Source organism: Lepisma saccharinum, chromosome 12 (genome assembly GCF_977018435.1).
Source record: "Lepisma saccharinum chromosome 12, izLepSacc3.1, whole genome shotgun sequence".
Classification (NCBI taxonomy): Eukaryota; Metazoa; Arthropoda; class Insecta; order Zygentoma; family Lepismatidae; genus Lepisma; species Lepisma saccharinum.
Window position 1 is genome coordinate 38061566 of NC_139240.1, and position 12026 is coordinate 38073591.

At 37.1% G+C, this 12026-nt stretch overlaps 1 protein-coding gene across 1 annotated transcript in view; it reads right to left on the reverse strand.

Annotated features, from left to right (window-relative positions):
* The window catches only part of UQCR-C1 (Ubiquinol-cytochrome c reductase core protein 1), a 38702-nt gene that overhangs the window by 7266 nt on the left and 19410 nt on the right, over positions 1 to 12026 (reverse strand). The window contains exons 3-5 of the mRNA XM_083132120.1: positions 9548 to 9876; positions 7948 to 8135; positions 1560 to 1843 (exon numbers count right to left, since the gene is read on the reverse strand). Of these exons, the coding sequence (XP_082988246.1) occupies positions 1560 to 1843; positions 7948 to 8135; positions 9548 to 9876 (801 nt within the window). The remainder of the gene's footprint in view (positions 1 to 1559; positions 1844 to 7947; positions 8136 to 9547; positions 9877 to 12026) is intronic.

Sequence of the window (12026 nt, forward strand, 5' to 3'; positions counted from 1 at the left end):
AATAACCACTGCTCCTCCACCCACAACCTGGACTTCACTGTCGCCGTCCACACCAACCACCACAACATCCGTTTCAACGACTGCTTCCGGGTAGCGATCATCAATCTCCTACCCCAACCAGCCAACACCTCTGTTCGCAAAAGATGGAAGAGGGCCTATATATCGGCCATGAGTGCAACCACTCCACCTGGCCTAAACAAAGCCATCCCATCCCTCCTGCCCTCCCTCCCAACCCATCCCACAAACTCACAGTTTTCGACGAGCCTTGTGACGAAACAGTGGTTTTTTTTTTCGTTCTATGCACCACTTCTTCTTCGATGAGGACCTGGCAACTCTGCAGGGCCCCAACTTCCGGTTCCCTCTCTTTCGTCTCACACCGATAATGCTATAAGTTAGCAAAAATTTTGAATTTTTCCACTGTCCGGTGAATGTTTCCTTTCTCCTTCTTTGATTTTTATTTAGCCCTTTAGGTCCTCCTTGCTTTTATCCATATATATATATATTACATTTGATATAATTGCTGGTAATTCTCTTGTTAGTAAATTTCTCTTCTGTAGCCCTCCAATCAGGGCTTTCAGCGTTACGAGTGGGACATGTGAAAGGCCGTTAGGAAAGTAAAATTTTTAGGTTGGTATTTTTGGGAAATTAGGAACAAGTGCTAAGGCTTTCATGGCGTCACTGTGTAAGGGTCATCCTCAACTCTGATGTGCTGACTCACATTACTTGTATATGTAAAAAACATTTGTTCTGTGGTAAAACTGCTCTCAAGTGAACTCCTGATTCTGCAACTTTTTGCAGTTCCTGGAAAAGGGGTTATAATCTCCATTGCTGGATTGATTGATTTTGATGTTATGGACAAATCAGAACATAGGCTACTTTTGACAGTCGCACAATACGGGGATAAACATCTTAACTAAAACAAAATCGAGGACAAACCCCTAAGAAGAAAATAAAAGATGTCTAATAAAAACTTCCGATTTCAATCTTTAGAACTAATTCATTCATTCATTCACGACTATACTATACTAAAAGCATTTTTAATGATTGCAATAACTTCTGTAATTAAGCACACTGATTTGATTTGACTTTCATTGCCTTTCTACCACTTTTCGTTAATCACGACAATGAGGTTGAGAGATGATTAGACAAAATTGACAAAGAGACATTCATAAAGAACACTGATGCGCAGGCAGGCCCTGGTATCGTAGCATGATGTGTTAACCACTCTACCACTGAGGTCGGCAAATAAAGTTGGTATTTTGATGAATGGATTACTGTAATATTAATAATATAGCTACTAATACTGCTATTATTAGTGACAGGTGAAACCTATGAAAATAAGAACACTTGAAGAAGACATGTTACTTGACACAATCTTGGAAACATGTAGTATTTTTATACAAGACTTTAACCATAGCTCAGTGTTAGTTCTCGACATTTTAAATATTCAGGCGCAAATTACATCATCACTGCAATGGCTAAATTACATATCAGAATTCCTTTTGGACATTTTTATACTGATATCAGATACAGTACAAGTAGCAGAAGTTGAAACGCACCTCACACCTCAAAGGCTCGCAGACAAAGTAGATGCCCCAGAGTCCAGTGTCCTTGTAGCAGGTGTTGAATGACTGGAACGAGTGGCAGAGGTTGTCCTTAACTGCCTCCTGGGCCAACGAAGAGGCATTGTTGGAACCTCCACCTTGCGAGCGATCCCAAGCACCGATGAGCGTGTTGGCAACCATGAGCGGGATGTTGTCTGCGTCATCCCAACCGCAGCCCTCAACAGCAATGGCTACATGAGCTAGAGGCATGGCGTCATCTCGAACTCGGATCTCGGAACCTGAAGGAATGCGAAACAAAGCATGTCATGCATTTATGTAGAAAATTTGTTGGCAACCTTCTAAATATTTTACCTTTTAACCCTTACACACAGACAGTGTTTCTAGGTATTTGTGCTAACGTAGGGTGCATTTTCAGCAGGAAATTTAAAATTCCCCATGTCATAAATAAAAATTAATATCTCTGAAATTATGAATGGTAGAGTTACAAATCATATATCATTTTGTTGTGGCCGCGGTGGCTCAGTCTGTAACGCATCTGACTACCATGCTAAAGGTCCCGGGTTTGATCCCCAGCCGGTTCAAATCCGGGAACTTTTCTAACGGTGGAAGCGGCCCCAGCGCCCACCCAGCATCGAATAACATGGGTACCTGGGGGAAACCCTGGGGGGTAAAGGCGGTCAGGGGCATGATGCTGATCACATCACCCCCACTCACGACCGGATCAAGAAAGTGTGGGGCGTTACCCCCACACCCCCTATACGCCTTCATGGCGTGGTGCTATGCACAGGGGAACACTTTACCTTTTTTACCTTTATATCATTTTGTTTAGTACACATTAGGCTCTAAGTCTATAGTAAAAAAAAATATATTTTTTCTTTATCAAGTGAATGAAGAAAATATATAGTCGAAACTGGTTATAACGACTCCGAAGGGACCACCAATTTATGGTTGTTATATCCGATAGTCGCACAAACTGGTTTCCCCCTCCCCTAAACATTACAAATCCATAAGTTTTATGTTTTAAACTTGCTGTATGTGCTATAATAGTCATGAATGAAACATTCTCGTTCCAGTTACTGTATTACAAAAATTTATTACACAGGGTGGCCACTCTAGGACCATGATAAAATTCAAGTATAATTCCCGGTTTTCAAGGTGAACTTTCCAAAAATTCAAGGCTACAAGCAGTTGTTTTCTCTATTTCAATCTTATGCATTAGCACCTCTCACCAACCACACACACATACACACACAGGTATATTAACAACAAAGAGCGTCTGTGAGATTCCAATGTATCCAAAAATTCCAATTTAATTAAATTAAATAATATATATACATATATAATATTTAATATAAAGTGCGGAGTATACATTTGACATTTCACATACTCATACTCAAAATACATCTACAAAAACGAGTCGCAAAAGTTTTACTTTCAACACAGCTCTCTTTTCCTTCCTCGATAAAAATAAATGCTGAACTGTGAAAAACTTGCCACAGGAATTTATAAATATGTATAGCTTCAATGAGATTTGGATTAATAAAAATTGCAATTTTTCACATCTACGGAGAAAAAATCATGCACAATTCAAGCATAATCCCCAGAGCCAATAATCCATGTATAATAATGTAAAATAATTCAAGGAATTCCCGGTGAGTAGCCACCCTGTTACAGTACAAAAATGAAAATACAGTACAGTACTCTATACAAAAATTAATGTATGTACTCTCCTACAACAAATGAACTACTGCAAATTACTTTCTCCTGTTTCTCTTTTTACAATGTTGTACAAATGTGATGTACTGTACCTTACACATTAGGAAAATCCAAATAGGTCCATTGATTGGCACATTACTTGTTCTTTGCTGCTTAAACCATCTAAGTAAAGCTTCTTCAATGTATTTTTGCTCAGATGATCTTGTCTGCTTGATTTTTAGAGAATTTTGTTCGAAAAGAGACTGTATTTTCTCTCTGTCCTTCCAAATTGTAGAAATCGTTGAGTATGATACACCCAATTCCTTTGCGAAGCTGACGTTTGTTTCCCCATTTTCCAATCGCCATATTATGTGTGACTTTTCGTCAATATTAAATACTGTCTTTCCTTTTTTTGGCGACATCTTGAAAGCGATGCTTGCCTTAACTATTTAACAGAGACACTGATTTGAAATCTACAATCTACTGAAAATAAGTCTTACATTCTTGACGGCAATCCCCAAAAATGTAAAAAAATCAACATTGGACGTTATAGCTGATACATTTTTCCAAAAACGTGATAAAAATACGTCGTTTTATGCGATATGTCGTAATAAGCGATGTCGTACTACGAGATTTTTTAAATACACTGTTTATATAGGATTTAGACAAGATAGATTTCGCCGTTATATGTCATTACAAGCGATGTCACTATAAATTATTTCGATTGTACATATATATTTTTTTTAAATTGATTTTTAATTTTGGCTGGCCCCCACCTAGGCAACATCCTGAGATGAAGGTTCACCTCCCTCCCCAACCCCTCTGTTCCATTAGTACTCATCCAAGAAGTGGAAAGATCCAAGCTTTGCTAGCAATAGGAAAGGAACACTAGGAAACAGAATTGAAGAGAAATAAATGTTCTGAAAATCTACAAAAATATAACAAAAGTACACATTTTATCTGGAACTCTTCCCCATCCCCAAATATAGCCACACTAAACTAACAGTTTACTAATTACTAATGACATTTCTTTAAGGATTATACAGCAAAACATGTATGTCCGAACAACGTCAGTCACAGTATGCTCCCAAAGTCACACATTTTTTTTCCCTTGGGAAGTCTGATAAAAGAGTTAGAAACAGTGTCAAAATATTGTATGTAACAAGGTGGCCACTCTAAGACCCTGATAAAATCCAAGTATAATTCCCGGTTTTCAAGGGGAACTTTCCAAAAAATTTAAGGGTACAAGTAGATGTAATCTCTATGTCAACCTTACGTATTACCACCTCCCCCCCCCCCCCCCTACACAAATATATTAACAATATAAAGGTCTGTGTCATTTCAATGTATAAAAGAATTCTAATTCAATTCAACAGTATATATATATACAGGGTGACAATTAATTAATGACCACATTTATATTGTAAGTTTTTTGGTACTAATTTGGTTTTTATTTTTCATTTTAGGTGAATATAAAGATCGACCTTTGCAAAATTAAGTGGTGTAACATGGAAAGGTGGAGTGCACAACAGCGAGCAGCAATAGTGGAATTTTATTTCGCTAGCAATTACTCGGTGACCACTGCTCAAAGAAGGTTCCGTGCAAGGTTTGGCGGGCGTGCGTGTCCTTCGAGAAAATCAATTCTGCGATATGTTGCATCCCATAGAAACAGAGGCAATGTAACTGATGCTAAACGTACTGGTAGGCGGAGATCTGTGCACAATGAAGAAACAATTGAAAGGGTGAGAGTTGCAATCACAAACAACCCAAAGAAATCTGCAAGAAGGTTGTCACAAGAAGTTGGTGTCAATAGAGAAGCAGTGCGCAAAATCCTGAGAAACGATTTGCACTTGTTTCCGTACAAACTTCAGGTATCCCATCAGTTGAAACCGACTGATTTTCAAAAACGTTTAGCGCTTTGCAACACAATGATTGGACTTAACACTAATCCTAATTTTGGAGAGAGGCTCATAATGACCGATGAAGCTAATTTTCACTTATCCAGTTATGTGAATAAACAGAATGTGAGAATATGGACTGGAGAAAACCCTAATGAAATCCACGAACGTCCTACACATAGTGCAAAGGTTACTGTATGGTGTGCATTATCGAGATCATGGATATAGGCCCATATTTTTTTGAAAACGCAAATGGTGTTACTGTAACTGTTAACGGTGACCGTTACAGACAAATGTTACGAGCATTTTTTTTCCTGAGTTACAGCGTCGAAACCCCAATTTTGAGGACATGTTTTTTCAACAAGACGGTGCAACAAGCCACACTAGTCGTGAAACAATGCAATTATTGCAACAGAAATTTCCCAATCATGTGATTTCGAGGTTTGGTGACTTTGACTGGCCTCCTCGTTCCCCAGACTTAACTGCTTCAGATTTTTTTTTTATGGGGGTACTTAAAGTCTAAAGTCTAGGCCACGAAACCAAACAACTTACTGGACTTGAAAAGAGCCATAAGAAATGAAATTGACTTGATATCATGTGAAACACTTTCAAATGGATCATGTGTTTGTTCGTATTCAGGAATGCATACGATTCAATGGAGGGTACCTCAAGTCTGTTATTTTAAAAAAATAAGCAGGGTTTGTTATTTTCCTGTAATTTCATATACCATACTACCTACTCCTTTACTTATGTAGCTGCAAGTTTAACACACAAAAAATTATACTCAAAATGAATGTGGTCATTAATTAATTGTCACCCTGTATATTTAAAATGCGAAGTTCATATTTGCCATTTCAAATACTCTGACTAGAAATACATCTACAGACACAAGTCACAAATGTTACGAGATATATTAATATGCAAAAAATTGTTAATTGTATAAGAATTTGAAACTGAAATTTACTTGATCAACTTCAAGATATCTTTTTCTTGTATGTACGCATTGCTTGCATTGTAGAATAATTTTCCTGTACTTTACGGTTATTACAAGCATAAGAAAACAGTTTTTCTTTGTGACGTTTCAGGAGAACACACGCTCCTTTCATCAGACATTTATTTTCATTTTGACTAAAGATACAGTTATAACAATGGTTAGTAATTTTTTAAACAAAAAGAATCCCTTATATAATGAATGTTGTCAATGTTACATTGTTGTAATATAGCAACTTAACTGCGAAAAGAAGCAGTCTTTTTATTTTTATTTCAGATAAAAATAGACTATGTTCTAATAATAAGGATATCAAAAATGAAGAAGAAAGGCTTTTTAATATAGCAAAAGAACATGGCTTTCACACTAACAGAATAAACCAAATCAAAAACCAAGTCGCAAGAAAACTAAAGGAAAAGAGAAATACAGACAAAGATGAAAAATCTGTTGAAAAGAAATTTGTGTGCATTCCATTCCACAAGGGATTCTCACATTAAATTGCAAAAATTTTTAGGAGTTTTGATTTCAAAATTGTTTTTAAATCACCAAGAAGTTTGGAATGTACATTTAATGAATTCAAAATGAGAAACTCTCTACCAGATGTGGAAACCAAAGGAATATATAATATAAGTTGTTCATGTTCAAAGGATTATGTGGAACAAACAGCAAGGAAAATGGCAATAAGATGGCATGAACACAATTTGGACATTATAAATCTAAACCCAAGAACAGGTTTGTCAACTCACATCATCCAAGAGAAGCATTTGATTAAAAAGAGAAGGGTTTTAAAAAAAATGACGGGAAACATAGAGTTGAATGTCTGGGAAGCTTCGTTCATTGGAATAAATTAAATAATGAAAATGGTAACATAGATCCAGTATGAGTTTTCTTTTTCACAAATGGAGTAAGCCACCATCTTTAAAATTTAATGTGACAGAAAAGATCAAGAGACTTTGTGAAAACAATGAATGATGAATTTGAATTACCTGATGATATTTGGGATTCATAATTTTAAATAAAAAATAATGTGATCAATTTTTTTTATCTGAAATAAAAATAAAACAGACTGCTTCTTTTCACAGTTAAGTTGCTATATTACAACAATGTAACATTGACAACATCCATTACATAAGGGATTCTTTTTGTTTAAAAAATTGCTAACCATTGTTATAACTGTATCTTTAGTCAAAATGAAAATAAATCTCTGATGAAGGAAGCGTGTGTTCTCCTGAACCCTCACAAAGAAAAATTGTTTTCTTATGCTTGTAATAACCGTAAACTACAGGAAAATAATTCAAGATATCTTGCAATAATCTTCCGTCTGTCAGATAGGTTCTGCAAAGGACACTAACAAAGTAAACAGATTGAGAGAATTCTGTTTTATTTTCCACTCTGCTTTCTTTTCGTGAAAAACATGCCTCAGGGCATTAATAAATATGTATACATTCAACGGGATTTGGATTAATAAAAATTGCAAATTTTCAAGTCTACGGAGAAAAGTTCATGCAGAATTCACGCACAATTCCCGGAGCCAATAATTCACGCCTAATTCCCAGAATTCAAGGAATTCCTGGTGAGTAGCCACCCTGTGTAAGTACTTCCTTACATTTTCCTTATTGTGATAGTGGTATTTTGTGATATATGATATGAACATTCAAGAAAGTATTAAAATGAATTTATACAATTCATACATGTTATTTTTTCCTACAAGAGTTTAGCTGCACGTCATCACAGTTATCAGTGAGTACAGATGTAGTTGTTAAATTCACAATGTACATACAAAGGGTGAGAAAATAGTTACCAGTAAATCTGCATGGAGTAAGACAGGGTATCTCGGCAGTTTCATACTTGGAATCTAACTCAGAGAAGTGCTTACTGGCCAAATCCACCAAGTCCTTATGATTAACACCTCCTGCTCCAGCCAGTACCATGCGTGGCGACTTGTAATGTGTGCAAACATAATCCACCAAATCTTGGCGGGAGATACACCTGTAAGCATACATGCATTCTTCAGATGAAATGATGCTGGTGTGACAAATGTAATATTCTATCCAGTTGTCTGCTGAAGATCAAACATTAAACAAATTATTTCTCTTGTAGTTTATGGTAGTTGCAAGCATAAAAACACAACTTTTGTTGGAAGTAGAGTATATTAGAGTAACAGTGGTTACTTCTCCTACTTTTCCCAATTGGCAGTTTGCAAAATACATACTTAAGAACTTCAACAACTTGAGCAAAAATTTCAGAAGGAATGAAATCCACTTTGGAATGCCTGAAAAATTGTTAAAATATGCTCAATCATGTAGAAATGGCCAATATATACATACATGTCCTACTGAAGCATCTTCATTTAAGCAGTTTTTTTCCTTGACACAAATTTCTATATATTTCAGGAACATATCAAATACAAGGCGAGATAAAAATAATTTTTCGCAAAAAAGTCATTTTCAGTTTGCATGCATGTTTACACAAACACACATACAGCTGTCGTAACTTGCACTAACAAACAAGTTCCCATGGGGCTGTTGTGTTGTACAATAAAAAAAAAAGGAAACTTTCTTTTTGTGTTGATATTTTTGGGGAAAGCAACTTTTATCTAGCCTGTACATGCGTATATTTATGAAAATATGAGCCACACTAATTGTTATAGCAATAAACAGTCTGAGAGTTACTTTCACAATAAAATATATGTAGGTGAATTACATGTAAAAGTAAGCCGAGAGACTCTTTTAATTGTTCTATTAATTTTGGTGGCCCCTGCCACCATCCTTGTGGGAGCTTGCTGCTTTACAGCTGGGCAGGTTTCCGGTTAATGTAATTTCCTTGCATGCCACTAGGAGCGCTGGTGTAGCCTGTTCATCTGCCGCATTGGTTGCTCATGATGGGATTCAGTTACTGCAGTAGCGAGAGCCAAATGTGATACACCTGACCTCTGTCAATGTACAGCTCATGCGGAAAGTGCATGCATCTCTTTGATCTTTGTGTCAAATAGCATGTGTGAAGTATGCCTGTCAAACCTTTTTTAACAGTGTGCATGTTGCATTAGAGTCGCTTGGCTAGTCTGGTAGTAAGTTGGCTGGGATTTTTTGACATCTTTTAAGTGTTCCTGTATACATTCACTGATGGCTCCCCACTACTGCATCTACTAACACCAAGCTCAAACAAGAAATGCAGTAGACGAACTGACTACACCAGCAGTCCTAGGGGTAGGACAGGAACCGGAAGCCTGCCCAGCAGTGAAGCAACAAGTTCCAAAGTGGATCGTGGCAGGGGACACCGAAATTAATAGAACCATTTAAATTAAGTCTCACAGATAAAGTTCGTAATTTGCTTACGTGAATTCATTATACTACCTCACCTTCCATTCCCTAAAAATGACAAAATGAAATGAAAGTACTTACTTTATATTCTTAGTAGGCCCTAGAATTGTCCTGCCTAAAGGCGTGGCTTGATAAGCAGTGGAGTGCAAATGATCGAACACCACCTCCTGCAAGTTGGTCTCCACTTCCTGCATCTCTCGCAGGATCACTCCCCTCTCCCTCTCTATCTCTGGCTCACCCAATCGAGAGTTCTGGATGATGTCCGACAGGATCTCTAGTGCCTTGGGAACATCCTTGCTCAGGCACTTGGCATAGAATACTGTCTGCTCCCGGGAGGTGTAGGCATTTAGGTGGGCACCCATGTTCTCCACCTCAAGCTCCAGGTCAGTCTGTGAGCGCTTGGCAGTTCCCTGCAATAGAATGATTCGTGTTCACTCAATTGCTTCACATGAACTGTATTTTCACTGAATTTTTCAGAATACTCAAATTTTTGCATAGTACTCTACACCAGTGTTTTCAACCACCGGGCCCTGGCGTCAATTATACCTGGCTGTGAGAGGTTCTCCTAAAAGTTGCCAGCCAGAGCTGGCAAACACCTGGAAAGATGGTCTTTCGTTCGGGTTTGCACTGTGATAACAGGAAATGCTTCTGTGACAGTAGTGGTGAGTGATCGAAGGATATAGCCAGGGGGGCATTGCTTCCTGGCTCCAAATTTGGAGGTTGACGGATGGACACCATGACTCATTCAGTATGTAACACGTTTTGGTCGCAGTTACATGTCTTTTAATACTGTTTTACAGTGCACAAAATGAAACTTCAAACACATCATATACGAGGTTTGTTCAAAAATTCTCAGACCTTCATTTTTTTGGTGTAAACAAATGTATATAACAATGTTATATATATAACGTTTCTGGCACATCAATATTACCCCCTCCTCCTCAACACCTTTCAAAGAACAAAGCGAGATAGAAAAGGTTAATCTTCTAGATAAAACATCGAACCAGAAAACAATTCTTCGGTTTTGTTATTTAATGTTTATTCTAAAAATAAAGCCTAAACTTCTTTGCATGCTGCTGCAAAACACTGCGAAAATGCTCAGTTTGTATTCTCGACACAGAACAAAATTCAGGCGCAAATTACATCATCACAGCAAAACTAGAGCAGTGTTCCTTTGAATATATATATAACCTTTCTGGAACATCAATATTACCCCCTCCTAATCAACACCTTTCAAAGAACAAAGCAAGAGAGAGCGAGAGAGAAGAGGTTAATCTTCTAGATAAAACATCGAACCAGAAAACAAATCTTCAGTTTTGTTATTTAATGTTTATTCCAAAAATAAAGCCTACAACTTCATTGCATGCTGCTGCAAAACACTGCGAAAATGCTCAGTTTGTATTCTCGACACAGGACAAAATTCAGGCGCAAATTACATCATCACAGCAAAGCTAGAGCAGTGTTCCTTTGAATATATATATAACCTTTCTGGCACATCAATATTAGCCCCTCCTCCTCAACACCTTTCAAAGAACAAAGCGAGATAGAAAAGGTTAATCTACTAGATAAAACATCAAACCAGAAAACAATTCTTCGGTTTTGTTATTTAATGTTTATTCTAAAAATAAAGCCTACAACTTCTTTACATGCTGCTGCAAAACACTGCGAAAATGCTCAGTTTGTATTCTCGACACAGAAGAAAATTCAGGCGCAAATTACATCATCACAGCAAAACTAGAGCAGTGTTCCTTTGAATATATATATAACCTTTCTGGCACATCAATATTACCCCCTCCTCCTCAACACCTTTCAAAGAACAAAGCAAGAGAGAGCGAGAGAGAAGAGGTTAATCTTCTAGATAAAGCATCGAACCAGAAAACAAATCTTCAGTTTTGTTATTTAATGTTTATTCTAAAAATAAAGCCTACAACTTCTTTGTATGCTGCTGCAAAACACTGCGAAAATGCTCAGTTTGTATTCTCGACACAGAAGAAAATTCAGGCGCAAATTACATCATCACAGCAAAACTAGAGCAGTGTTCCTTTGAATATATATATAACCTTTCTGGCACATCAATATTACCCCCTCCTCCTCAACACCTTTCAAAGAACAAAGCGAGATAGAAAAGGTTAATCTACTAGATAAAACATCAAACCAGAAAACAATTCTTCGGTTTTGTTATTTAATGTTTATTCTAAAAATAAAGCCTACAACTTCTTTGCATGCTGCTGCAAAACACTGCGAAAATGCTCAGTTTGTATTCTCGACACAGAACAAAATTCAGGCGCAAATTACATCATCACAGCAAAGCTAGAGCAGTGTTCCTTTGAATATATATATAACCTTTCTGGAACATCAATATTACCCCCTCCTCCTCAACACCTTTCAAAGAACAAAGCAAGAGAGAGACAGAGAAGAGGTTAATCTTCTAGATAAAATATCGAACCAGAAAACAAATCTTCGGTTTTGTTATTTAATGTTTATTCTAAAAATAAAGCCTACAACTTCTTTGCATGCTGTTGCACAACACTGCGAAAATGCTCAGTTTGTATTCTCGACA